Source organism: Ailuropoda melanoleuca, chromosome 4, assembly GCF_002007445.2.
Source record: "Ailuropoda melanoleuca isolate Jingjing chromosome 4, ASM200744v2, whole genome shotgun sequence".
In the NCBI taxonomy this organism is placed as follows: Eukaryota; Metazoa; Chordata; class Mammalia; order Carnivora; family Ursidae; genus Ailuropoda; species Ailuropoda melanoleuca.
In genome coordinates this window covers 109554055-109580364 of record NC_048221.1, presented here as the reverse complement: position 1 = coordinate 109580364, position 26310 = coordinate 109554055, and the positions used below count along the sequence as shown (strand labels likewise).

General features: G+C 43.0%; 1 protein-coding gene across 9 annotated transcripts in view; it reads right to left on the bottom strand.

Moving 5' to 3' along the window:
* Window positions 1–5281: 5281 nt before the first annotated feature.
* LOC100477675 (zinc finger protein 2) overlaps window positions 5282–26310 on the bottom strand; it is a 28319-nt gene continuing 7290 nt past the window's right edge. For 2 of the 9 annotated variants that reach the window (XR_004625019.1, XR_004625020.1), the window contains exons 5-10: window positions 24882–24995; window positions 19670–23237; window positions 16627–16761; window positions 14811–14899; window positions 10788–10868; window positions 7662–8137 (exon numbers count right to left, since the gene is read on the bottom strand). Coding sequence is in view for 4 of the 9 variants with exons in the window: in XM_011234567.3 (XP_011232869.1) it covers window positions 22183–23237; window positions 24882–24995 (1169 nt within the window). In the remaining 5 variants the exon portion in view is untranslated. Of the gene's footprint in view, window positions 8138–8490; window positions 8598–10787; window positions 10869–14810; window positions 14900–15717; window positions 16070–16626; window positions 16762–19237; window positions 23238–24881; window positions 24996–26310 lie in introns of those variants that run through there. The other 7 variants (XR_004625023.1, XR_004625021.1, XM_034659557.1 and 4 more) reach the window with 7 other exon arrangements.

Sequence of the window (26310 nt, the reverse complement as noted above, 5' to 3'; positions counted from 1 at the left end):
GTGAATCTAACAATGACAATGTCAGCCCTTATAATACTTAAGATGGCAGGGGGGCAGGGAGCATGGTATATCGATTGCAAACACTGACCCAGGTCTTCACCCCTCTGTGTGTCCACACCCTCTGTGATGTGATAGCACAGCTCCTTCAATGCAGAGACGGAGTCTCTTTCCTCTTGAGTCAAGGCTGGCCTTGTGACTTGCTTTGGCCAATGGAATGCGATGAAATTTCAGGTGCGCTAGTTTTGAGCTGAGGCTTCAAATGGCCTTGCATGCTTCCATTCTCTTGGACCTCTGCCACCAGGAGAGCACGTCTGAGCTAGCCCACTGGAAAATCAGGGAGGAGAGCAGAGTCATCCCATCCAAAGCCATCCTCTGCCAGCCAACCACAGACAACCCACCCCCTGGCTATAGACACATGACTGACCCCAGCTGAGATCAGGTCAGCAACACCATCCAGCTGACCTGCAGATTCGAGAGGAATCATACACAGCTGTTGTTTTAAACCACTACATTTTAGGGGTGCCTCAGTCAGTTAAGTGTCTGACTTTGGCTCAGGTCATGATCTCAGGGTCCTGAGGTCCTGAGCCCCGCATGGAGCCCTGCGCTCAGGGGGGAGCCTGCTTCTCCCTCTCCCTCTGCCCCTCCCCCCGATCCGTGCTCGTTCTCTCTCTCAAATAAATAAATAAAACCTTTAAAAAAACCACTAAATTTTAGACTGGTGTGCTATGCAGCAATAACTAACTGATATGGTAGTGATTAAAGTTAAAACATTCTAAGGTCCTTGATGTCTTTGTAGGAACAATAATGAAATCAATTAATCTCAGAGTTTCAGTTAAACATGCTTTAATATAATTGAGCTTGTTAAAAATGTTAACAATAGCCATTAAAAAGAACAGGAACAGAGTATATACATTTCAAACCTGTAAAGTAAAAAATAAAACTTATTATTCAATCCAAAAGGAAACAAGAGAGAAGAGGGGAAAGGCAAATAGAACAACAAGACTAACTAGTAAAAATATATTAGTGTAATGGTTAATTTTATGTATCGGTTTGACAGGGCCAGGGATGCCCAAATATCTAGTTAAACATTTTTTCTGGTTGTGTCTGTGAAGGTGTTCCCAGAAAAGATCAGCATATGAATTAGGGGACTGAGAAAATCAGAGTGCTTCCCCAGTGTGGGTGGACATCATCCAATACGTTACGGGCCTAAATAGAACAAAAAGCAGAGGGTTGAATTGGCTCTCCCCGCCTGACTGAGGAGCTGAGACACTGGTCTTCTGCCTTCGGTGCTCTTGGTTCTCAGGCTTTGGACTTGGGCTGGAATGACACTCCCAGCTTTCCTGGGTCCCCAGCTGGTAGACAACAGGTCATGGCACTCAGCCCCCATAAGTGCATGAGTTAATTCCTTATAATAAATATCACTATTTATCCAATAGAATATATAGATCCTATTGGTTGTGTGTTTCTGGAGAACCCTAACAAACTCTTCCAGAAGTGGGAAAAATCATTAAATTGGATAATCCCAAGAATGCAAGTATTCTTTGACATTAGAAAATCTATCATTAAAAAAAAATCTATCATTGTAATTTACCACATTAACAGATTAAAGAAAACCATATGATCATCTCAAAAGATGCACATTTTACTTCTGTCCAAGAAAACTTATTTTTTAAAAAATATAAAAAGACACATTCCATTATATTCATTTTTATTGGACTACACCATCATAAAGCACATACGATGAACAGGTCATAAATGACTATTATCAACACACCTAATAGTTATATAGCACTTGATAGCTTGCAAATCACTTTGCATCCAGTATCTACATAATCTAGCCACTCTGAAGAAGGTATTATATTTTTTAAAAAATTTTTTAAAAATGAGGAAACAGATTTAAAAGGATGAAGTGATTTGTCCCAAATCCCAATTATTTTCTTTGTTGGTTCTCTATGATATCCTGTGTTATATATCAAATTAAAATGAACAGATATCTACACATAGGTAATACATAATAGGGAAAAAAAAAACCCACCAAAATTCTGAATTCAATTCAGTGGTTTTTACATGCTCTTGGAACAACGTATAAATAAAACAAATTAACACTAGTTCATGTTTATATTCTTAATCATTTCTATCTTTCCTTCTGAAATTTGTAATCTACAATTAAATACTGGCATTTCCTCAACTTAAACACTACAGTTCCTTGAAAGCTAGATGAAGATTGCAGCCTGGTAGTTTCTACCTACCAACTTGGCAACTTATATTGGAGGAACAAGTGAGCGCTCCTCTCAGTACTTAATCCTAAGTGGTTGCAAATGACCTATGTATGCCACGGAACTCTGACAACTTGACCTATTTTGGTGTCAAATGAAAGGATGTCATGGAAATATGTAGTAGTGCTTTTCCCTATTTCTCAAAGTATAGCTAAAAACCATGGACATTCTGCATAAAATAACATAAGATTCTGAAACATGGAAAGAATACAGACTGGCTGGGGACCTCAGCACGGAGGTCCTTGGGTTTTCCCTTTGCTTCATCTATCCCAGACTGGATTCTGAAGAAGCTGGCAACTGAGAAATGCCAACGGGCACAGACCGCCCCCCCAAAAAAACCCCAAAACCCCACAAAAACAACAACAACAAAATGCAAGAAAAGGCTGTTCTTTCTAGACAAAGGATGAGGAAAGAAGTGGTCTAGCAAGACAGAACACTTTTAGACAATACCCATCCTACTCCAGCCAAAGACCCAAGACCAAGTGGGGAGCCTACATTTCTACCCTCACCAGTCTGTAACCAGGCTCCTCAATGCTCCACCCCCACACCACAGTGGTATCAGAGAGGTCAAGTCAGGGACAGAATTTTCCAAACCAATTCTTTCCCCGTCTCACCCTGGCAGTGTCACTGGAGACCACGTGGGGCATAGGCTTCCAGTCCTACCCAGAGACAAGACGTCTCTCCCTTTCCTTGCTGGTGTGGTGTCATTAGAGGCCCAGGGGGACGCTGTAAGTCCCACCCCTATCCAGCAGTAGTGAGGCCCCCCATTCAGGTGTCAGTAAAGGCCAATGATGAACCTTCACCTGCAACACCAACCTACAGTGATAAGCAGTATCCCCTCAACCCTTTCTCCAAAGGGTTGGTTTTTCTGCCCAAACAGAAGCTTTAAATAGGACACAGAGTCTCATAATACTCAAAATGCCCAGATTTCAACTGAAAATTGCCAGCACACACGGAAGGAAAATCTCAACTTGAATGAGAGACAACCCACAGATGCCAACACTGAAATGATAAAAGATTTAAAAACAGCCATCATAAAATGCCTCAATGAGCAATAACAAACATGCTGGACATGATTTTAGAAAATAGTTTCAGGAAAGAAATAGAATACAGAGAATCCAATGGAACTGAAAAATATAACTGAAATAAAATCCAATGATGGAATCAACATCAGGTTGGAAGGGGCAGAAGAAAGAATCAGTGAAGTTGAAGATAGAACAATATAAAATACCCAACCTGAACAACAGAAAATTACTATGGATGGAATTGTGTCAACCACCCCCCAACCATCAACTCATGTTGAAGCCCTAACCAATGTGACTGTACTTAGAGATAGAGTTTGTAGAAGGTAATTAAGGTTAAATGAGGTCGTAAGTATGGGGTCTTAAGTTGATAGGATTGGTAGCCCTGTAAGAAGAGAGAATACGCTGAAGAAGGACTGTGAGGACACTGCAAGAAGATGGTCATCTACAAGTTAGAAAGAGAACCCTCTTACCAGAAACCAAATCAGCAGGCACCTTGATCTTGGCCTTCCCAGCCTCTAGAATGGTGAGAAATTAACTTCTGTTGTGTGAACTCCCCGGTATTTTGTTATGGCACCCCCAAGCAGATTAACAGATTTTGGCACCTAGAGGAGGGGTGCTGCTCTAACAAATACCTAAAAATGTGGAAGCACCTTTGGAACTGGGTAATGGGCAGAGGCTGGCAGAGTTTTGAGGTGCACGCTGTAAATATGGATGTTCAAGACAATCCTGATGAAATCTCAGACAGAAATGAGGAACACCCGTTATTGGAAACTGGAAGGAAGGCAATCCTTGTTGTAAAGTAGTAAAGAACTTGGCTGACCAGTGTTCTAGTGTTTTGTGGAAGGTAGAACTTGTGAGCAAAGAAACTGTGGACATTCAACACAGATTTCCAAGCAAAGTGTTGAAGGTGCAGCTTGGGCCCTCCTTACTGCTTGTGACAAAATGCGAGAGGTGAGAGATAAACAAAAACAAAAACAAAAACAAAAGCCAAACCAAACCAAACTCTAGAACTTGGAGATTTGGAAAATTCTGTCCACCCATATTGCAAAATATGAGAAAGTTTGTTCTGCAGAGGTGTGGCTGAACCACCATTTGAAAAAGAGATCTTGGGTGTGACTCATGGGTGTGACTAAGTTTAGCCATCCTCACAGAAGCCAGGGATTATACCAGCAGAAACATGCCAGCTGGGACTCAAGGGACAGAAAACTAGACACATGGAGGAAGACTGTCAGACTTCTTAGATCCTACAGGACTGGACAATAAAGCTACTCAGCCACAAACATGCTCTGTGTTTCAAAACAAGAGTGACTCAAGTCAATTTCAGGATCATCGCGCTGCCTCCTGTTTCAAAGGGTGGGGACATCACCTCAGTTTCAATAGGCCAGTTGACCTCCAACCAAAGTTTTGGAGGCAGGGCTGCCCAGCAGAGCCTTGGTGGTGAGACTGTTGTACCAATGGGTCCAGAAGGTGGGATCGCTGCCTCAGTAGGTCTTTAAGGCAGGGCATCAAGCCAAACAGCATTGTTCTCAAGACTTAAGATTTTATGGAACTTGTCTTGCCGAGTTTTGGACTTGCTGGGGATGTCTCACTCCTTCCTTCTTTCCTATTTCTCCTTTTTGGAAGGAAAGTATCTATCATATGCCTGTCCCCAAATCATATTTTGTAAGCATATAACTTATCTGGTTTCACAGGTTCACAGCTGAACAAGAATTTTGCCTCGGGATAAATTATACCTCAAGCTTTACCCATATCTGATTTACGTGATATTAGGTAAGACTTCAGACTTGATGCTGGAATGAGTTAAGATTTGAGGGGCTATTGGAATGGAGCAAATGTATTTTGCATGAACATGAATTTGGGGGAGCCAGGGGAAGATGCTATGGACTGAATGGTGTGCCCCCCAAATTCATATGTTGAAGTGCTTTCAATGTGATTGTATTTGGACACAGGGCTTCTCAGAGGTAATTAAGGTTAAATGAGGTCATAAGTCTGGGGTCCTAAGCAGACAGGATTGGCAGCTTTATAGGAAATAGAAGAGAGAGCTCTCTTTCCCCGTGCAAGCACCAAAAAAAAGGCCTCATGAGGACACAGTAAGAAGGACTGCCTCCTGCAATCCAGGAAGAGAGCCTTCACCAGAGGCCAAAGCTGACACCTTGATTTGGACTACCCAGCCTCCAAAACTGTGAGAAATTCATTTCTGTTGTTTGAGCCCCCCATTCTACATTATTTTGTTATAGTAGCCTGAGCAGATTGAGATAAAAATATACTGGAAAAAAAATATAAGAACAGAGCCTCAGGAACCCGTGGGACTACAAAGATCGAACATGTGTGTCATCAGGGTCCTGGAAGGAGAAAGGGAGTGAGGACTGGAAAATGTGTTCAAAGAAATGGTGGCTAAAAATACCCCAAATGTGGTGAAACACATAAACCTACAGATTGAAGAAGTTCAGAAAACAGGATAAACTCTACATCAAGACACATCGTCAAACTTGTGAAAACTAAAAACACAATACTCAAAATGCGTGCAATAACTTTCAAAGTTGCAATGAAAAAATATATATACAAGGCTGTCATGTGCCTCTACCGAAGAATGAAATGGTGAAAGGAAGTATTTCAAAGTCTTTTTGAATCTTTCACAATCTGATATGCAGTGTCAGCTCAGGTCTACAACTTAATTTGACTATGGTATGAATAAGTCTAAAATACAAACTACATACGATTGAGGTAAAATCTTCATAAATAAGCACATTCTCAGGTAACTTAGCTTAAAGTAGGTAGCTTAAAATAGACCGAAACCATCAAAGGTCCCTTCTATATGTTCGTTTCTAGGCTGTCAGTCTTGACCCCTGGAGTTAATATGATTCTTAGCAGGCTGTGAATCAATAAGCAAGGTCTCCAAGACACAAACAGCAGAAGCAGACAGCCAGGCCAACGTTCCCTGGCTTCAGCATGGAAACTTTGCACCTGGCCAACTAACGAGTCTGACTAGTATTTTCCCTGGTTGGGAGCACTCATTTGAGTAGTTATCTCAATCAACATTTCTTGAGTTTGCTCCCCAGTTCTTTTTCTTGATTCTTCTCATCTATCTCCTAAGTGACCTTGTATTTAACCCTAAGGACAACTTCCCTTCCACCTCCACTCCCAACCCTAAACAAACTCATTTTGAATTATCAATCTCTTATTTCTGCCTCTGCAATTTCCCTAAAGAACCCCTCATCCCTTTATAGCTTCATCTTCTTAGCACTGAGACTATCCAGCGCAGACAAGATGTCTTCTTTCCATCATCACACACCCTATTTCTCCCACAAGGATTTGGAAGCTTACACACACCTTGGGGTGTTGGAAATAATCTTCCTCTTTCCCCAAAGAAATTCAAAGTCCTCTGCTGCACTGAAAAAGGTGTAAAACCCCTCCTTCACATGCTAAGTAAGCTATGTCCCGTATCAGCAGACTTCTCAATTAATATCTTTTTTGTAACACACTCTGAAATTCCTCTGTAGCCCTCACACCACGTTTAGTAATTGTTCAATAAATATGTTCAGAATGTACCACATTTACATAGTCTTTATGCAGTATGAATTCTCTTTTGCTGGCCAAAGGCTGAATGCTCACTAAAGGCTTTTCCGTATTCTTTGGTTTTCCCTCCAGCATGAGTTTTCTGATGTTGAGAAAGGGATGAACTCTGGCTAAAAGCTTTTCCACATTCCTTACACTTATAGGGCTTTTCTCCAGTGTGAGTTTTCTGATGCTTTGTAAGAGATGAGCTCTGGCTGAAAGCTTTTCCACAGTCCTTACACTTGTAAGGTTTCTCTCCAGTGTGTGTTCTCTGATGACGAATAAGGGCTGAGCGGTCGCTGAAGGCTTTGGCACAATCATTGCATTTATAGGGTTTCTCCCCCGTGTGAGTTCTCTGGTGTTGAGTCAGGGCTGAACAGTAGCCAAAGGCTTTCCCACACTCACTACACTCATAAGGCCTCTCCCCAGTATGAGTTCTCTGGTGCTGAATAAGGCCTGATCGATCACTAAAGGCTTTCCCACATTCATTACACTTATAGGGTTTCTCTCCAGTGTGAATGACCTGATGCTGGGTAAGGAATGTGCTTTGGCTAAAGGCCTTCCCACATTCATTACACTCATAAGGTTTCTCTCCAGTATGAATTCGCTGATGTTGAGTGAGGTATGAGCTCTGATTAAAGGCCTTCCCACATTCATTGCATTCATAGGGCTTCTCTCCCGTATGGATTATATGATGCCGAATAAGGGCAGAGCGGTGACTGAAGGCTTTCCCACATTCATGACATTCATAGGGCTTCTCTCCGGTATGAATTCTCTGGTGTAGAGTAAGGTGTATGCTCTGGCTAAAAGCTTTACCACATTCGTTACATTCGTAGGGCTTTTCTCCAGTGTGAATTCTCTGATGCAAGACAAAAGCTGAGTAGTAACTAAAGGCTTTCTCACACTCATTACACTTCCAAGGTTTCTTCTCTGCACAAATTTTCTCGTGCCTCATTAGATCTAAATTTTGTTTTAAGTTCTTTTTAAATGAATCACAGTTATGTAGTCTCTCTCCTTGCTGTTGAGTAAGTAATGACCTCTGATGAAAACTTCTCCCAAATTCATCACACTGGTAATTTCTCTCCCCAGAAGATTTCTTCTGAGTGACAACCTCCTGCATTAAATGTTTCTCATGGTTTTCCTGCTAACTCTCTAAAGAATCCTCACATTCACTGGAACTTTCCTTTGGAAATCTTTTTATTAACACACCAGGGGCTGATTCTTCCTCAGAAATATCCTGTTCTGGAGTAAGCGCCTTGCTTTTTGGTCTTGTCTCCCAGTCTGAAAGAAACAAAAATATGCATGTATCATTTCTTACACGGGAAAGAAAAATAACTGCTGCGGTAGGAAAATAATGAAAAACAAACAAATGAAAAACACTTGAAAGCTCTCAAAAATAGCTTTGCAATTTTGAAAGAACTTGAGAAAAGAAAGGTGAGTGGGCAAAGAAGTGCAACTGCACAAAAGGAAAAGAGTGAGCAGGCACTCAATACTCTTCTATCTAGGAAGGTAGGAGATGAGAAAGAATAACAGAGAATAAGACTTGCAGAGGTCATGTGGGGAAATGGCAGATGAGATTTAAAAATGGGTGTGGCGGAGACAGAGAAAGTCTTGCAGGGATTGCCCACTCTTACCCCCTCACTGGAGCCTCTGCACCTCATGCCTTGAGAATGACCATCATTGGTTGATCTCCTTGCTACCAATCTTTCCCCATCCCAGGATTTCCCAATCACTTCAAAATCTTAAAAAAAAAAAAATCTCTGTTGGTTCCATTGTCTCAAGATGAGACACTGATTCTCTAAGCTAGCATTCAAAGTGGTCCAGATCAGGGCGCCTGGGTGGCTTAGTCTGTTAAGCATCTGCCTTCAGCTCAGGTCATGATCCCAGGGTCCTGGGATAGAGCCCTGCACTGAGCTCCCTGCTCAGCGGAGAGCCTGCTTCTCCCTCTCCCTCTGTTCTTCCCCCTGCTCGTGCATGCTCGCTCTCTCTCTAATAAATAAAATCTTAAAAATAAAAAATTAAAAAAAACAACTACAAAGTGGTGCAGATCAGCAAATTCACATCTTCACAAAGCTTAGAGATTAAGAAGCAATGGAACGCCTGGGTGGCTCAGTCAGTTAAGTGTTCATCTCTTGATTTCAGCTCAGGTTATGGTCTCTGGGTCGTGAGACTGAGCCCTATGTCGGGCTCTGTGCTTAGCATGGAGTCTGCTTGGGATTCTCTCCCCCTCTCCCTCTGCCTGTCCCACTCGTGTTCTCTCTCAAATAAATAAATAAATAAATCTTTAAAAAATAAAATAATAAATCATAAAAAAAAGCTGCAACTGATCACCTCTGACTGTCCCACTACCTATCAAACTTGAAAGAATTAAATAGAATGAAGTTTAAAAAAAAAAAAAGTGCAGCATGTCAGGAGAAGAAGGTCAAATCCCCATATGCTCAGATTGGTTCCCAACCTGTCAGGATACCTGCCCCAAATCCTGGGTTTCCTAATAAGAGTTTTGAGAGAAAAGTTAAAAATGTTTAAATATTTCCAGGCTTAAATGGTATTTAATATCCATTCCAACCATTACTCTACATGAAATAAATCAATACAATACAATGTTCTCAACTATATATCATAATCAGGGAAGTACCTGGGATTTTAAAGGGCAAATGGGTAGAAACAGGTTAAAGGCAAACGGACTTTCAGTTAAGGGGAATGGAGGCATTAAATCCCCAAATGTTTGTGGAGAACACACAGTTAATGGAAGAAAGTAAGAGATTGCCTGTCTGGTGTTAAGGGTTCAAGCTGGAGGATAAAGAAGGTGAAATGGTTAGGCAGGTGGTAACAAAAGCCTTGAAAGCAGGTAGAGGAATACAGAACTGGCAGAATGGGGAATCTAGCAGTGGTATGATGCCTCAGGTAGACAAGGATAACACTAAGGAAAGTATAATTAGCAGGCAGTCCATTGCAGTATCCCATTTGATAGAAATGATCACATCAAATTCATGATATCTTTCAAAAAAAGTTACCAGAACTTAATCAATACTTATCACTTGCTTAGCAATTTGCCAGGTACTATTCTAAGCATTTCTCTTGGATTATTTCATTTGATCTTCACAGCAACCCTATGAGGTGAGTGCTATCATTATCCCCATTTTACAGTTGGGGAAATTGAGTCACAGAGAGGATAATTCACTTGTTAAAGGTCACAGAGCTAGTAAGTAATTAAGATTGGCTTTGAACACAGTTAGACTGGTTCCAAAGTCTGCACTCAACCACTATTCTATGCTACCTCTACTTAGATAAAGAGGAAGGCAAGGGGTAACTCAGAGAATGATTTTTAGTCATTGGTCTGAGACAAAAAGTCACACTATCCTGCAGAGATAAAATAACATATATGAAAAAGCCTGGTTTAGAGCCTGACACCCAGGCATATTATTAATAAATATTAAAATGTTGACTTCATTTTACCTTATTTGGGAAAAAGATCTGGTTTGAAAGGGTGGAAAGTATTTCTTTTCTTTTCTTTTTTTTTTTTTTAAAGATTTTATTTATTTATTTGACAGAGATAGAGACAGCCAGCGAGAGAGGGAACACAAGCAGGGGGAGCGGGAGAGGAAGAAGCAGGCTCATAGCAGAGGAGCCTGATGTGGGGCTCGATCCCATAATGCTGGGATCACGCCCTGAGCCAAAGGCAGACACTTAACCGCTGTGCCACCCAGGCGCCCCGGAAAGTATTTATTTTCTAAAAAAAATGTTTTTTTTTAAAGTATGCATTTATAAAAGATGATCACCCGCAGAGCTGGAGTGTGGCATGGGAGAAAGGGACTTTACTTCAATTTTTCCATGGGTCTAGTGAAATCTGGAAAGGCTCCTCCACAAGCACTTCAAAGATGCTTGACCCATTTGATCCCACTGACCATCTGGGTTTTATGTCATCACTCACCTAATGCTTTTGAGACTTCTCTCTCTAGCTCCTCCCCACACTGCGACTGAGAGATTACATCAGGCTTGGAAATTGGAAGCCCTGTTCACGGGAAAAGAGTTTAGTAAAGAGTTTATTCAGTGTTACTTTCTTGGTCGTTAGGGAAGATAGGGTAAAAGAAAGAAAGAGGGGGGCCTGGGTGGCTCAGCTGGTTAAGTGTCTGCCTTCGGCTTGGGTCATGATCCTGGGGTCCTGGGATCAAGCCCCGCATTGGGCTCCCTGCTCAGTGAGGAGCCTGCTTCTCCCTCTCCCTCTGCCATTCCCCCCACTTGTGCTCTCTGGCTCTATCTCTCTGTCAAATACATAAAATCTTCAAAAAAAAAAAAAGCGAGTGAGAAAGAAAGAGGTCAGGTCCACATTTCTCCCTCAATAGTGCTCAGAAGAAGGTAGGAAGATGGATATGGGGTCTACTTGAGCAGAACAAGTCACCTGTTTTTACCTCTCTCTATTAAAACAATAAGCACCCATTTCTTAAGAGGTATCTCCAGTAGAACTTTGTCTCAACATCCTTGGTCAGGGAGTAGAGAAGAAGGATGCTACCACCTAGGAAAATACACTCAAAAAGGGTCCATCGCTAACTCTGGGAGAGTTACACATATATCCAGAAACAGAAGTAGATACTGCCTGTCTCAGAACTTACACAGCAATTAAGAATCTTTGATTCTCAGAGCTCTTAGGAACTGAGAAAGCAAAGGTACCACACTGGGTAAGTTCCAAGTGGGGGAGGAAGCCATCCTTACCCAGCAAGACCAGATTCCTATGCTTCTCAGCACATCTCCCTGAGGAGGGTTCAGCTGCCCCCACTGGGTGAGAGCCTCAGCCATATGCCTGATCACCAATGACTCCTGAAAACCCAAACACACCAGTGCTCACCAAGGGATCTTCCAGAAGCCTCTGAGAACGACTCAAACTGATAGCACAAGAGAAGGAAGACAGGAAGGACAGGAGGGTTAGACAAAATGACCTCTAACATCCCTTCCAACAGTAAGATTCTCTGGCACATCTGTGGCCAGACTCACTCCTTGACTCCATGCTTGAGAACTGCATGTAACCTGCAAGTAGGAAGGAACCTTCACTGTAAAATCTGAAGGGACCAAGCTGTTACTTCATATATCGATACATTAAATTACACAACTACAGAAATCCTTACCATTTAGACACGGGGAAGGGACAAAATATAATTATGAGTTAACTAATTTCTCTGTGGTATGGTTTTAAACTACAAGGAGTTCAAGAAATAGGAAATATTTTTCTCTCTAGTTTTCCTTTGAGAATAAAATCTGCCCAATACATATTAAGAGTTAAGATGTTTTCTATACATGTCACACAATGTAGATTTATTTGTAAAACAGTATCTCAAGCCCAAATTACGAAAGTCCCCAAAGTGTTCCTGCCATGTCTCATGACAGCCCTGATCAGTCTGACACCCCCCACCCCCTGCTCCATCTACCCTCTCCCCTATCACACACTACTCCTCCTACATTACTTGTGCTCCAGCTGGTGGCTGCCTTTCAGCTTGAGATGTGTGCCACGTTCCCTTTTACCCCCTTATACAAGCTGCTTCCTGTTCCTGAATGCTCTCCCCCTGCCGCATCCTTTCAGCTAGTTTAATCCTGCTCACACTTCAGATCTCAGCCCAGGTGTTACCTCCTCAGGGGAGGCTTTCCTGGCTCTCTGGGCTGGAGCGCCATGCTCTTCCACTGCTCTTGGGAGATGCACACACTGAGGAGACTTTGTGAGTAAGGTCTCGGTCTCCTATTAGACGGTAAGCTCCACGAGAGCAGAGGCCGGGTCTAATTTTGCTCACTGAAGCAGCCCAGGCTATCTGGCACAGAGCAAGAACACTGTAAGTATTTGTCAAAGGCTGAATGAAGGAAGGAACACCTGAAGAAGAATGAGTAAAACCTAGTTTAAACAGGGTGTTCTGTAAAATGTGCGTGGGAAAAGAGGTGGTGGTAGGGGCGGCGGGGGAGAGAAGGATATCAGGCTTTGCAGGAGTGCAAGCCTAACCTTGGTCTATGCGACAGTCACAAAGTTCAGATTGTCTCCTAAAATGCAGGGCAAAGGGAGCAGAGTGGGTAATGCTCCTTTGAGTCTGTAGCTGAATCTGTTTACTGCTGATAAGACAGATGGCTACTAATTTTTCTAACCCTGTACAAAAAAATTCCTGTACAACTTTAATTTAATTGTGATATATTAAAACAGACCAGTCCCTGGGATGCTAGCAAATGAAAGAGTCTTGTCTCTCTTTGAACCACCACTTTTGCCATAGCTCCCTGAACATACATATGAATATACTGGGTCATTCTGTTTGTAGTCAGCATTCTAGTGTTTATAACACAGCCCTCCAAAAACAAATGGTAAAACAATTCACATAATAAAGTTAAGAGAACTACCCGCTTGGAAAATCCGCTGCTCAAAATAATTCAATTCTTTATTTTATTTTTTTATGTTGAATCTTTTATTTTTTAATTTTTTAAAATTTAAATTCAATTAATTAACATACAGTGTATTATTAGTTTCAGAGGTAGAGGTCAGTGATTCATTAGTCTTATATAATACCCAGTGCTCATTATGTCAGGTGCCCTCCTTAATGCCCAGCACCGAGTTATCCCATCCCCCCATCCCCCTCCCCTCTAGCAACCTTCAGTTTGTTTCCTGTAATTAAGAGTCTCTTACGGTTTGTCTCCCTCTCTGATTTCATCTTGTTTTATTTTTCCCTCCCTTCTCCTATGCTCCTCTGTTTTGTTCTTTAAATTCCACATATGTTAACTCTTTAATACTTGAAGTATGAAATCACTACCCTTTTTATTGAAGTTCACGGTCCCTTAAGACCATATGCCTCAGGAGTGAGCAACACAGAAATGTAATTTATATGGTCTTCTCTCTTTAAAAACAGTAACAGTAACAGACTAACTAGCAGTTCCTTTCAGACTTTAGTTTCCTGAGACAACCTCAGCAATCAAACTTGTTTAAAGAGCTGCTGCTCAGTGTGCATGTGCTGGGGCTTGAAGACACAGGGAGACCAAACGGAAACTGCCCGGCACTGGCTACTGACTGTGTCTCCCCTCTCCTCTGAAAGAGATCTACAAATTCAGATCAGAACCCCCAGAGTTTCAGACCTACGCATTGTGAGGCAGGTCTGAAGTTGTCATGTAGTCCCACTGCCTTTACCACAGAGCCTGCCATTCTCCCAGGGTCTGAGGCCAGATCATACAGGAACATCTTGACTAATTTTCCTTCAGTTAGAGAGAGGCATGTTTCATCTTGCTGGGCCTCTACAAACTTTCACGGAGCTTTATTTACCTTTGGAATAAGACCCTGTGTAGGTTTTCCTGCAGTCTGGCTACAACATACCTAAGCTTCCCTTACCACACTCCAGCTCACCCTACAGTGACTCACATACCCCTTGAAGACCTCCAACTCACTTACAGACTTTCTGCCAAAGCTGTTTCTCTCTCTTGGAATAATCCTGTCTTCTATTCTCCAACTACCTACTCTCTCTTATTTTCCAAAGTATAGCTTTAATCTCAGTATTTTTTTCCCAAATACTCTAGCAGATGGAAAACCTCTTCCAAGCCTTTTATGACTTGTCTGTACCAGTCATTTCTGCATATATATATATATATATATATATAATATCTTCTTGCTGATTAACTATTTTCCTTATCTCTATCTTATTTTCTCAGTAAATTTTGTGAGTTAGGGAAACTGGCTTTTTTTTATTACTTTCCATCTGACCATGAGGCCAATGACAGCACCGAAGAGCTGGTAAGAGCGAACTGAGCACTAAGTGGATTGAGAAGTAATGCTGGAGGGAAAGTTCTGCAGAAGTGAGGAGCATTTACTGTCAGGTTCATCGCTCATCCTTTTATCAGGATGAACCCAGAGGTCTAGGGATAATGGCTGAGCAACTCCATAACAACGGAGGAAACCATATTTCCGTTCTGAAAACAAAGAGAAAAAAGAAGAAATTAAACCCACCTGGGATGCAGGGGTCAGCAGCACAGTGGTCATGCCCTTTTCTTTTGGGTCTCCACCATAGGGAAGGTCTGAGTCCTCAGAAAGTGGCCCTACAAGTGGAGAGAGGAGCCATGATGATTACTCTTGCCTTGCAGTAAACTTGCAGATACTGCTATACACAGCTACTTGTCACCTTAGAAAATTCAACACAGGAAATCAAGGGACAATCCCACAACATCCCTGAATCAACACAAACATGACCACCATTGCCTCTCACTCCTATCCTCCTCCGCCCTTAAACTCTAAGACTGTCCAGCTGCTATGAAAATCTGAACACATAAATTAAATGCATATTTCTTTCTCTCATCTGAGTGAGAGTCAAAGTAATACTCAAAGTCTCTGTGTGTCCATCCGTGCCTCACTTAATGATTCATTCTTGTTCTATTCTAAGCTCACAGGATGAAGGAAGACTAGTTAAATTCTTGAACAGTGGCTTTTCAGATACAATACTGGCATTTTTAGAAAAGCAATGGGTATTATGGGGGGAAAAATCCAGGATTCTAAACAAATCCTGTGACGTCTGGAATCCCCACTTTCCCTATCTGCCAAATGGGTATAACAATCTCCTTCCTACCGCCTTATGGGGTTCCCATGAGGACAAAACAAAGTCATTATCAAAAGCCACATTGTCGGATCTGGTGATTTTGGGTGCAAAGGAGGCATACATCATCCTAAAGACCAACAGGGTGGTAAAGTAGCGGGCTCCCCCTCAAAACCCCAACGTGAGACCAACCAGTTGGAAAGGGCTGTCGTCTCACAGACAAGACGCGATGCTTCTCCTTCCAGAGCCTGCCCCAGCCAGAGGGCAGCCTTTCCCCTTTTTTTCTCTCCAGCAGGCTCTGCGGCCGCATCCTTCTGAAATTCTCACCTCTGCCCCCAGGCTCCATGGCGATTCCCTCCCCCGGCCCGCGCAGGTGACGACTGCCCCGGGAGAAGGGAGCAGCGAACGTGCGAGGGACCCCGGGGGTCCACCGCTCTGGTGCACTCGGAGGCCCGGGAACGCGCGTGCGACCCTCGCAGGGCAGCCGAGGGCCTTCCCGCCGCCCTCCTTCCGGCGACTCAGACTTGGAAGGCCCCGCGCTCAGCCCTCCTCGACAACAAGCTCGACCTCCCGCTCGGCGCGGAGGAAGCCCCGGCCCGGCGACAAAGGTATCTAGGAGTCGGCCGGGCCAAGTTGCACCGGCCCGAACTAGAGGCTGAACTACAACTCCCAGGCTCCTCCGCGGCACGCGGCTCACGTCACGGAACGCCGCTTCCCAGAGGACTCCGCGGGACGCTGGCCAGGCGCTCTCCCTGCAGACAATCCCGCGACGCCAGCAGTTACTGCGTATCCAAGAGCGCCACCAAGCCCCTTAGTTAAGCCCCGAACCCTTTGCTGGTTACTCGAAAGGCCGCGCCTCGTCGATGCCGACTCTGGGCCCAGGCCCAAAAGATGTATTCGGCCGCGCTAAACCCCGCCTCGCATGGCACATTTGCTGCCCCGCAACTGTGACCCGCTGAGGGCCTGGCGGCAGCCCCTACTACCCACCCAGGCTTCCCTCATTTCTTGCAGTGCTCCCTCGGAGGGGAGGCGCCCGCATCCCCATGGCTTCCTTTCTGCGCCTCCATGGTATTAGCCCATTGTGATGGGGACAGAGATTATATAAAGTAACCAGGATGCGTATTCCAGGCAGCATCTCAGAGTAAGGAAAAGTGGAATCTTGGTCCTGGAAATCACCTCTACCCAGACACAGTCAGGTCCCCAGTAAGTTATTAGTTAATAATTGGTACCGCTAACCTCAAGGCGACTGCAACATGAAAGTCTCTCAAGGCTCCAGAGAAGTTCGAGGAGCAGTCAGCTGGGATTGGGTGTATCTTCAGGATGCTGTACGTTCTCACGTATCTTCCCACAATAAAGTAGCCAGTTTTCTCTCTAGTTCGAATTCCCAAGAAAGAAAATCAAATTAGCCTAACTGTCCCTGTTTGGGTAGAACCCACAATGTCCATTTGTCCTTTTGCTAACAGCGTTCCCAACTTTCAGGTAGGCCTAAAGCTTCCTATTGTAAAGATTACATTTCTTCTCCCTACCTCTTGCCAGGGAAATGAGAGCAAATTCTTAAAGGGAAGAGGAAAGCTCCTCCATACTGGCTGGAACACAAGTCAGCGTGGACCACGTGGACAAGGTTAACACCCAAGGAATGGCAAACCAACACCATGGAAGGAACTGAGCCCCTGACAGTTTGGTGGGACAGAGCTTGAGTTTTAATGTGAGAGAGATGTAAACTTCTGTTTTATATAAGCCACTATTACACTGGGTTTGTTATATAGACAGCTACACTTAACCTCCTAACTGGTTTGTAAGGTTGGCTGCTTTTGGTCCAATCAGCTAGGGCTGAGGTGAGAGAAGGCATGTGGTAGAGAACACAGCCCTACCAGCTCAAAGAATGGTGGAAAGGAGCCTCCCCCCATCAAACTCCTCCCCTCCATTAGCAGGAGCTATGGAGTGGACAGTTTATTTGAAAAATTGTTGTATATGAAAGGCACCACTAGTTGACTTGTCTAGAACACCTGGGAATAGCTTCCTTCCTTTTGTTAACCAACCACATCACAGAAATCCCCCTCCTTTTGTTAAGAAATCCGGTCAGTCTTCCTCTCACTTTATCTATCACCAGCAGTTGATAAAACTGACTACTCCCTCCTCCTGGAAAAACTCCGATTTTCCTCCTTGACTGGTCACTCCTTCTCAGTCTGAGTAGACTCCTCTCCGCAGCCTCCAAACCAGTAATCCCCAAACTGTACCTTGATCAGAATCACCTGGAAGGCTTGTCAAAACACAGTGATGAACTCTATCTACCCTTATTCAGGATTCTGGGGTGGGGCCAGAGATTTTGCATTTCTAATAAGTTCCCAAGGGGTGCTAAAGCTGTTCATTTGGGAACCAACTAAATGTTGGAATGTCCCAGGGATCAATCCTTGGGTCATTCTTATTTTCCTGTGAACACTTACTTCTAAGTAATGTTGTTCAATCTAGATGTTCTAAATACCATCCAAATGTGATCAATTCCCAGTTTGTATCTCTAACATGGGCTTTTCCTCTGACCTTGAGCTATCTCCTCAATCTCTTTACTTGGATGTTTAATGAGTAATCTCTAAGAATGTTCAAAACTGAACTTTTGATGCCCTTCCTCCCCCAGTGCCATATCTCTTCCTCCTGCAGTTTTCCCTACTTCAGTAAATGGCAGCTCATCCTTCTACTTGCTCAGTTCAAACACCTTGGAGTCATCATTCTTCTCTTTATCTCACAACCCACGTCCAATTCCTCTGCAAATCCTGTTGGCTGTACTTTCAAAATACATGCAGAATCTGACCACGTCTCGCCACCTCCACTGCTGCCACCCTGGTCTAAGCACCTATCATTTGTTGCCTGGATCACTGCAAATGCCTGCTAACTGGCCTCACTCCTAGTCTTGCCCTGTACATCCTATTCTGAACACAATTGCTCTCCTAACGCAGAACAAAGCCAAAGTCCTTACAGTGGCCCACAAAGCCCTGCAAAATCCACACACACTAACTCTTTGTTCTCACCTTCTACCACTTTCCCCTCATTTGTTCTGCTGCAGCCACCCTGGCCTGTCATTCTTCAATCGAGTGAGGCATGCTTCCACTATGGAGCTTCTGCACTGTTCCCCTGCCTGGATAGACATCCTGGGTAGATATCCCCCAGGTAAACACATGGCTTGCTCTCTCACCTCCTCCAAGCCTTTGTTTCCCTTCTTTGTGGAGCCTTCACTGACCATTTCTTTATTTTTTTTTCCATAGCACTTATCTCTTTCTAACATATAATTAATTTTGCTTATTGGGTGTCTCCCAACACACATACACCACAGATTAAGCTCCATGCGAGAAGTATCCCAGAGTATTTACTGCTACTTAGATGATCTGTAACTGAGTATATTCTTCTCTGTGCTTGTACAGAAGGTGTAACTGCCTGAAACTAATAATGTCCTCATTGCTTTCCTTGGCTTTCATTGTGTGCTTTTGGAAAACTTGGACTTTCTTCGTAACTCTACTTTTATTGACAGAGGCCCTACTTTAGAAATCATGTAGCCCTGGACACTACCAGCTGGCCCAAAAACATAAATTGGTGTTCCACAGTAGAGTGGAGTTGGAATACTTTAAGATAAAAATCTTGGGGCGCCTGGGTGGCACAGCGGTTAAGCGTCTGCCTTCGGCTCAGGGTGTGATCCCAGCGTTGTGGGATCGAGCCCCACATCAGGCTTCTCCGCTATGAGCCTGCTTCTTCCTCTCCCACTCCCCCTGCTTGTGTTCCCTCTCTCGCTGGCTGTCTCTATCTCTATCAAATAAATAAAATCTTTAAAAAAAAAAAGATAAAAATCCATTGGTCCCCAGTGAGTCCCCATATTCTCTTAAGGGTTTTCCTAAAGTTAGTGAGGGCTTCTGTTTCCTTCTAGTCTGTCTTCGTGTTTGCCACAACATCCCAACAGGAAAGCATCTTCTCATTCCTTAAAAAGCTACAATGCCTTAAAAGGCCATTTACTTTGAGGTGAAAGTTGATATGCACAGAGATAAACAAGTAATCCTTTAGTCACCATGGAAGAGGGCAAAACTGAAAATGTAAAGGTGGGATTTGGGCGGCAAACAGGTGGAGGTCTCAGAGACATGAGACTCAACAGAAGAGAGAGGTGCTACAAGTCTCAGGTAGGGAGAGAAGAAGGCATACTTGAAATAGGCAATCAGTGGAATAAATAGCAAAGGCAATAAATTAGGCATCAGTGTGTGCCTAGTCAAGTTACATGTTACCTTTGGGCCTGTGCACATACCCTCAGCACTTTGCTCCACCTCAGCTGCCTGAGACATTTGATTGCACCAGCTTCAGCTGGACAGTTATCTGTCTGGGAGTGCCAGTCTCGCCCCCTTGCTTGCCACAGGCCAAACGACTGCACAGCTCAACTTTCTGGTTCCTTGCACCATTTCCAGGCTTGCTGAAGTGCCACACACTGGGCTGTGGGATCTGGCCTCCCTAGGGATGGCTGGATGAAGCAACCTGAAAGTATGAGGGAAACAGGAGGAATCTGATCAGATAAATTCCTTCTGCTTCTCTTTGCCCATCAACTTTAACAGGAATTTCCTTTGGCTGTGAATATAGTAGTTAAACACATAAGGGTTTATTCTCTCTCATGCAAGATCAGAAGTAGGCAGTCCAGAGCTGGTATGAAATCTCTTCAGATTATCAAGGAATCAGAGGTCTTCTGTTTTTCTCCTTTCCCATCGTTCAGGCATGGCTTAGATCCTCAAAGTCACAAGATGGCTGCTGGAATTCCAGCCACTAAATCCACATTCCAGGTAGAAAAGAAGGGAAAGGCAAAGGCAAAAGGGGGTTTCTTAGCTGTCCCTCCCTTTTAAGGTGCCTTTCCAGAAGTCCTATCCAACAAAATCCAATTATATCAACATATCATTTGCCTGGTATTTGATATATTAATATACTATTGTCTTGACATTTGATATATCAATATTTCATTGGCCTGACTGGCCATACCTCACTACAAGAGAGGCTGAGCAATACAGCTGAGCAGTCTATTGCTCAGAAGAGACTTGGATTTCCCATTGTAAAGAAAGAAAAGAAGTATGACTACAAGTTAGGCAACTAACAGCTTCTGCCACTGTAAGCATTAGTCAATGCTTATTATCAATACTTTGGCTTTTGCAAGTTACTTAATAACGAGGTTCTGTAAAATGGCTCAATAAGTTGAACTACTGATCCTGGGATATTTGGTCAACTGCCTCTTCTGCAGACTTTGCACAAGTTTTAGACACACGTGTGATGGCAAGGAATCCACATCTTTACATGATACCTATGGCATGTGCAATAGGTTGGGCATCATACAAGGGGTCAGATCTTTGATCATCATGGGGACTGATTTTTTGTGGCCTCTGCTACTGGGCTTCCCTGTAACTCCATCTGTCCTGCCCGAGGTTCCAGATTCCTGTCCATTAACAAGGTGAAAGAAGAGAGTGCCATGCTAATTCTCTATTCTTCATCTATTGTAATACCACTATGGTGCAAGAAATTAAAACTATGCTTTTTAAAAAAAAATACCAAGATATAAGGAATCTGTCCTTCTCATCCAGGTGCTCACATTTTCAGCTGCTCTCTGGAATTACTGCTTTATTACTAAGGAGCAATTCTCAGGATGTAGGTGTGAGGAAGCCAATCTATGTCTCCACTGTGTGGGCATGGATAGGACAGTCTGCATTTTGGTTTCACAGATACTGATGTTCTGGCAAGAAGGACATCATGTCTAATAGGATGTGGTGGCCTGGCTCTCAGTTACATCCTCATGTCGGCTGCTTTAGTACTGAAGGATGACTACTCATGGATGAGCTATGCCTGGAGTTATAACTTGGCTTTGTGATATTCTTTGAGATTAGACATGGCCCCATCTCCTGGTTCACTGTGGCTGACTTCTTCAGCCTGGAACCCCACCCAGCTGCCATGGCTACAGCTGGATCACAACTGGACTTCGAACTTTTGGTGTGACTATTTTTCCCTTCAGTTATAGGTGAATAAATTATGAGAAAGGGACGCTGTTGTGTCCAGGGTATGGATGGAATGGCAGAGCCAGGCTAAGGAATTTTAGTTATCAATGAGATTAAACAAATATAAAACAAAAACACAACCACTAACCAAGAAACAAGGGTGATAGGTTAGTCTACTAGAGCCTAAAGGTCAGGTTAGAGGGCAGAAGAGACAAAATTCAGGGGAACTAAGGATCTTGAGTGAAGAACAAGGGCATACCCAAACCAAGACTCCAGAAACCTCCAAGAAAAGTGGATTATTTAAGGTCCTACATACATATTGGCTTCATGTTAATTTTCTTACTGAAGTTTCTAGTTCTAGAAAGTAGTTCTGACTGGGGGCTCAAGTTCTTATGATTAGACAGGTATTCATTCACTGAGAAAATATGGAGTAAGTGGCAGGCACCGCACTGGGGACACAGCAGTGCACAGATAGGAAATAGTTCCCACTCTTACGGAGCAGTCTAGAAATAAAAAAAATAATTATAAATAAATAAATAAAATAAATAAATAAAAACATATGATGCTTATCTTAGGGTCCCCTTCAAACACTTACAAAACATACTGATCGGAGAGCTTCTGCCCAATCTGGGGATCCTCAGAGTATTATACTAAGTATGAGGCATCCCAGGGGAAGTCTATGGCATGGTCCCTTGAGACTATTTATTGAGACTCTAGTACCAAATGGAGGCATGAGAATAAGCAGCAGTCAGAAGGTGCTCAAACACAAATCTTCATTATCTTGAACAAAAGTGTCTTAAGTCTCTTTGGGGGTCCCCTGCCGGGCTGAAGCACCTCTGTGATAATCTGAAGCCTGCCTGGCATAACGTCGCTGATGTTGGATGATAGAGGACTTGCAACTGAACACCTTCCCACACACGCTGCATTCGTAGGGCTTCTCCCCTGTATGCACTCTCTGATGCTGAGTAAGCGGTCTCTTCTGGAGGAAGGCTTTCCCACATTCGGTGCATTTATAGGGCTTGTCTCCACTATGAATTTTCTGATGCTGATTAAGGGATGAGCGGTCAAAGAAAACTTTCCCACACTCGTTACATTCAAAAGGAGTCTCTCCTGTGTGTGCTCTGTGGTGGCGAATGAGGGAGGAGCGGTCAAACAGGGCTTTGCCACACCCCTTGCATTCGTAAGGCCGCTCTCCAGTGTGAGTGAGCTTGTGGCGAGCGAGGATGCTTTTCTGGCTAAAGGATTTCCCACATTCTGTACATATGTAAGGACTTTCTCCAGTATGAATTCTCTGATGGCGAGTAAAAGATGAGCGGACAAAGAAAGCCTTGCCGCATTCGTGACATTTAAAGGGCTTCTCTCCGGTATGAGTTCGCTGATGTTCAGTAAGGGTTAATCGGTCATAGAACGTTTTCCCACATTCACTGCATTCAAAGGGGCTCTTCCCAGTGTGAGACATCAGGTGTTTCTTAAGACTACTTCTATAGCTGAAGGCTTTCCCGCACTCTTGACAGTTATAGGGCTTCTCTCTGGTGTGAGTCCTTTGATGACGAGTGAGGGATAAGTGGTTATATAAGGTCTTCCCACATATGCCGCATTCAAGGTTTCTCCCCTTATTGTTGGTTTTCTTGGCAGGAGTGGATCTTTGCAAGTCCTCCTTGGGGGAGGATTTCTTCAAAGTCTCCCCTGAAAGATGTTCTTTCTTGGTGCCCTCAAGGTTTTCTGGGCCAAGTACAGGACCCAGAGGACCATCTTTTCTGAGTGTTTCCATTAATGTCTTTTGTGACTTTGCTTTTTTAGAAACATCCTGCCTTTGAGTTGAGTCCTGGCTCTCAAGTCTAGCATTTTGGTCTAAAACAAATAGAAATTACAGATATAACTGGGTCTTAATGCTAGTGAAAAAAAGATTATCTGTGTTAAGAAAAGAACGAATACAAAATGCTGCCTGGTTTATTGGTAACTCCTCAAAAGAAAAACATCACAGAGAGGCTGAAAAAATGGAAGAGGAGAAGAGAAGAACAGAGAAGAGAAGTAAAAGGTGCGCATTTAGCCCACCAAACAAGTTTCCGTTGTTCATTCATTAGATATTTCCTAGGTGCCTATAAAATGCTAGGCACAGAAGTCACTGGGACTCTACTGAACAAGAGAGACATGGTCCCTGCCCTCATGATGCTTATATTCTACATGACAGAAGACAAAGAGTAAACAAATAAAATGTAACAGATATGGTAAGTGCAGTGAAGGAAATAATGAATGGAAGTTGGAGTGGGGTCTTCTTTAGAGGGAAAACTTAATGGTCATCTAGAACTGACTTTTTTTGTTTTTAAAGATTTTATTTATTTATTTGACAGAGAGAGAAACAGCCAGCGAGAGAGGGAACACAAGCAGGGGGAGTGGGAGAGGAAGAAGCAAGCTTCCCAGTGGAGCAGGGAGCCTAATGCGGGGCTCGGTCTCTGAGCCGAAGGCAGACGCTTAATGACTGAGCCACCCAGGCGCCCCTAGAAGTGACATTTAAGCTGAGCTCTGGAAGATACATTAACCATGCAAACAACCAAAAGAAGAGCATTTCTGGGAGAGGTACACGCAGAAAAATAGGGGATACACAAAGAAGCATGGAAATGACTGGGCAGTTAATTGCATGTCAGTGAGTTTAATTTTAAAGATTTTATTTATTTGATAGAGAACAGAGAGGGAGAGTGAGAGGGAGAAGCAGACTCCCCACTGAGCAGAGAGCCCAATGCGGCCTCGATTCGAGGACCCTGAGAGCATGACCTGCGCTGAAGGCAGACACTTAACTGGCTTAGCCACCCAAGCACCTCGCAGATCAACGAGTTTAAACAGCAGAGAATAGGTGGGAAAACCGGCTAGGACCTGAGAAACTGAACCATCAGTGACAATGGCTTTTAAGAGGAAGGAGAAACGTAAAAGGTAAGTAGGAAAGATAAAAAGGTGTTACCAGAGTTAAATACAAATAGGTTTCAACCCTCCCTCAGCTCCCCGCCCCAAAACCTCCAACAGGTAAGGACTTTGCTACCTGTTCATGTATTTGACAAATAGCTGAGTGTGTGCTATGTACCGGGTACTGTTCTAAACATTGGGGATCCAGTAGCGAACAACATAAAACCTCTCATGATTTTACTTTTTCATCAGGGTAGGTATGGACAAACACGAAACAAAATAAAGAAGTAAAAATATAGTATGTTAAGAAGACAGACCTGAGAAGAGAGCTAGGTAGTGCAGAGGTGGGGAGAAGAAAAGAGATGGACAGAGTTCAATTACAGATATGGTCATCAGGGCAGGCCTGACTGAGAAGGCAGCACATCTGAGCAAAAATCTGATAAAGGTGACAAGAAAGCCACGTGGCTATCTGGGCAAGAGTTTTCCAGACAAAGGCCTAGTATAGCAGTGACCATCTCCACAGGCCTAAGACTATCCCAAGGAGTGGTCTCAAAGTGAACTGTCCAGCGAAATCCCATCCTCCCAGTTCACATATACCTAGAAAAGTGCTTCCTGGGACTTCACTTTTTTCATCTTCCTGAAAATCAAGTTTCCATGGCTCTTCACCTCTCTTCAACTGGAAAATCACATCAGGTTTAGGAACTAGAAGTCCTGCTCACAAAAGATAAAATGAGAAATGGCTGTTTAGGATGGAAATTCACAACCATCCCAGGGTTTAATAAGATCCCCTTATTCTCTAGAGAGGAAAATGGGAGTATCCAAAAAGCATATTCTAATTTCTAAAATAAGCTGCTAATTCTCCTTTTCTGAAGGGAAATCAGTACTGACTCTTAGAAAATCTGAATCAGATCTATTGAATTAGGTCACTAATTTTTCTCTGATCTAGGAACCTCCCCCGGATGAAACTAATATTCTTGTGAGTTGAGGGAAAATTCTTAGCTTAGAGAAGTGGAATAAGGAGAAGGTTCTGCACCTCAAGGGACTAAGGTGAAGAAGCTACCCGACTTTCTTTTGTAGTTTTTTAAATAATAGATTTATATCCCTTAATTATACTTCTGTGTAATTATACTGCATTTGATGCAACTACAAATCAAACTGAAACAGTTTAAGAAATATTATTCAACTTATGGGCAGTTAATATTAAATGCTTAAAATGGAAAACATTAATAAAAAATTTTTTAGAAATCCTTAAAAAGATAAATGATAACGTCTTTGGCTTTTAATGATTTAAAGTAGTGACATTTATAAATGTCATATATATATATACATTTATATAGTGACATACATAAATTTTCTATATTTAGTTTTTAAATGCTTTATTAAATGTTTAAGACAAACGAAAGGCATAAAGACTAAAATGAACAGCTATGAACCCACCATCTAACTTAAGAAATAAATATTAACGCTAAGATTGAAGCCCCTCCCTCATCCCCTCTCCCTCCCCACCATGAAGCCACCACTATACTAAATTTGGTGTTAATCACCATGCATTTAAAAAATGTTTCCCCATCTTCTTCATAGTTTTAAAAATATTTCATGTTCAGGGCCCTGGGGGGCTCAGTCAGTTGGGTGTCCAACTCTTGATTTCAACTCAGGTTGTAATCTCAGGGTCCTAAGATAGAGCCCTGTGTCAGGCTCTGCACTGAGCATGGAGCCTGCTTGGATTCTTTCCCTCTCCCTCTGCACCGCACACCCCATGGCAGCCCTTCTCACATACGTGCACTCTCTCTAAAAAAATTTTTTTTAATTAAAAAAAATATTTCATGTTCATTGTAGACAATAAGAAATATAAAAAAGAGAAAAAGTTACCTGTAAGCCTACTAGTCAAAGATAATTAGGGGTAAAATTTTGGTGTAGATTCTTCCAGACTTTTTCTTTTTTCTTTCTTTTTTTTTTTTTTTTAAAGATTTTATTTATTTATTTGACAGAGATAGAGACAGCCAGCGAGAGAGGGAACACAAGCAGG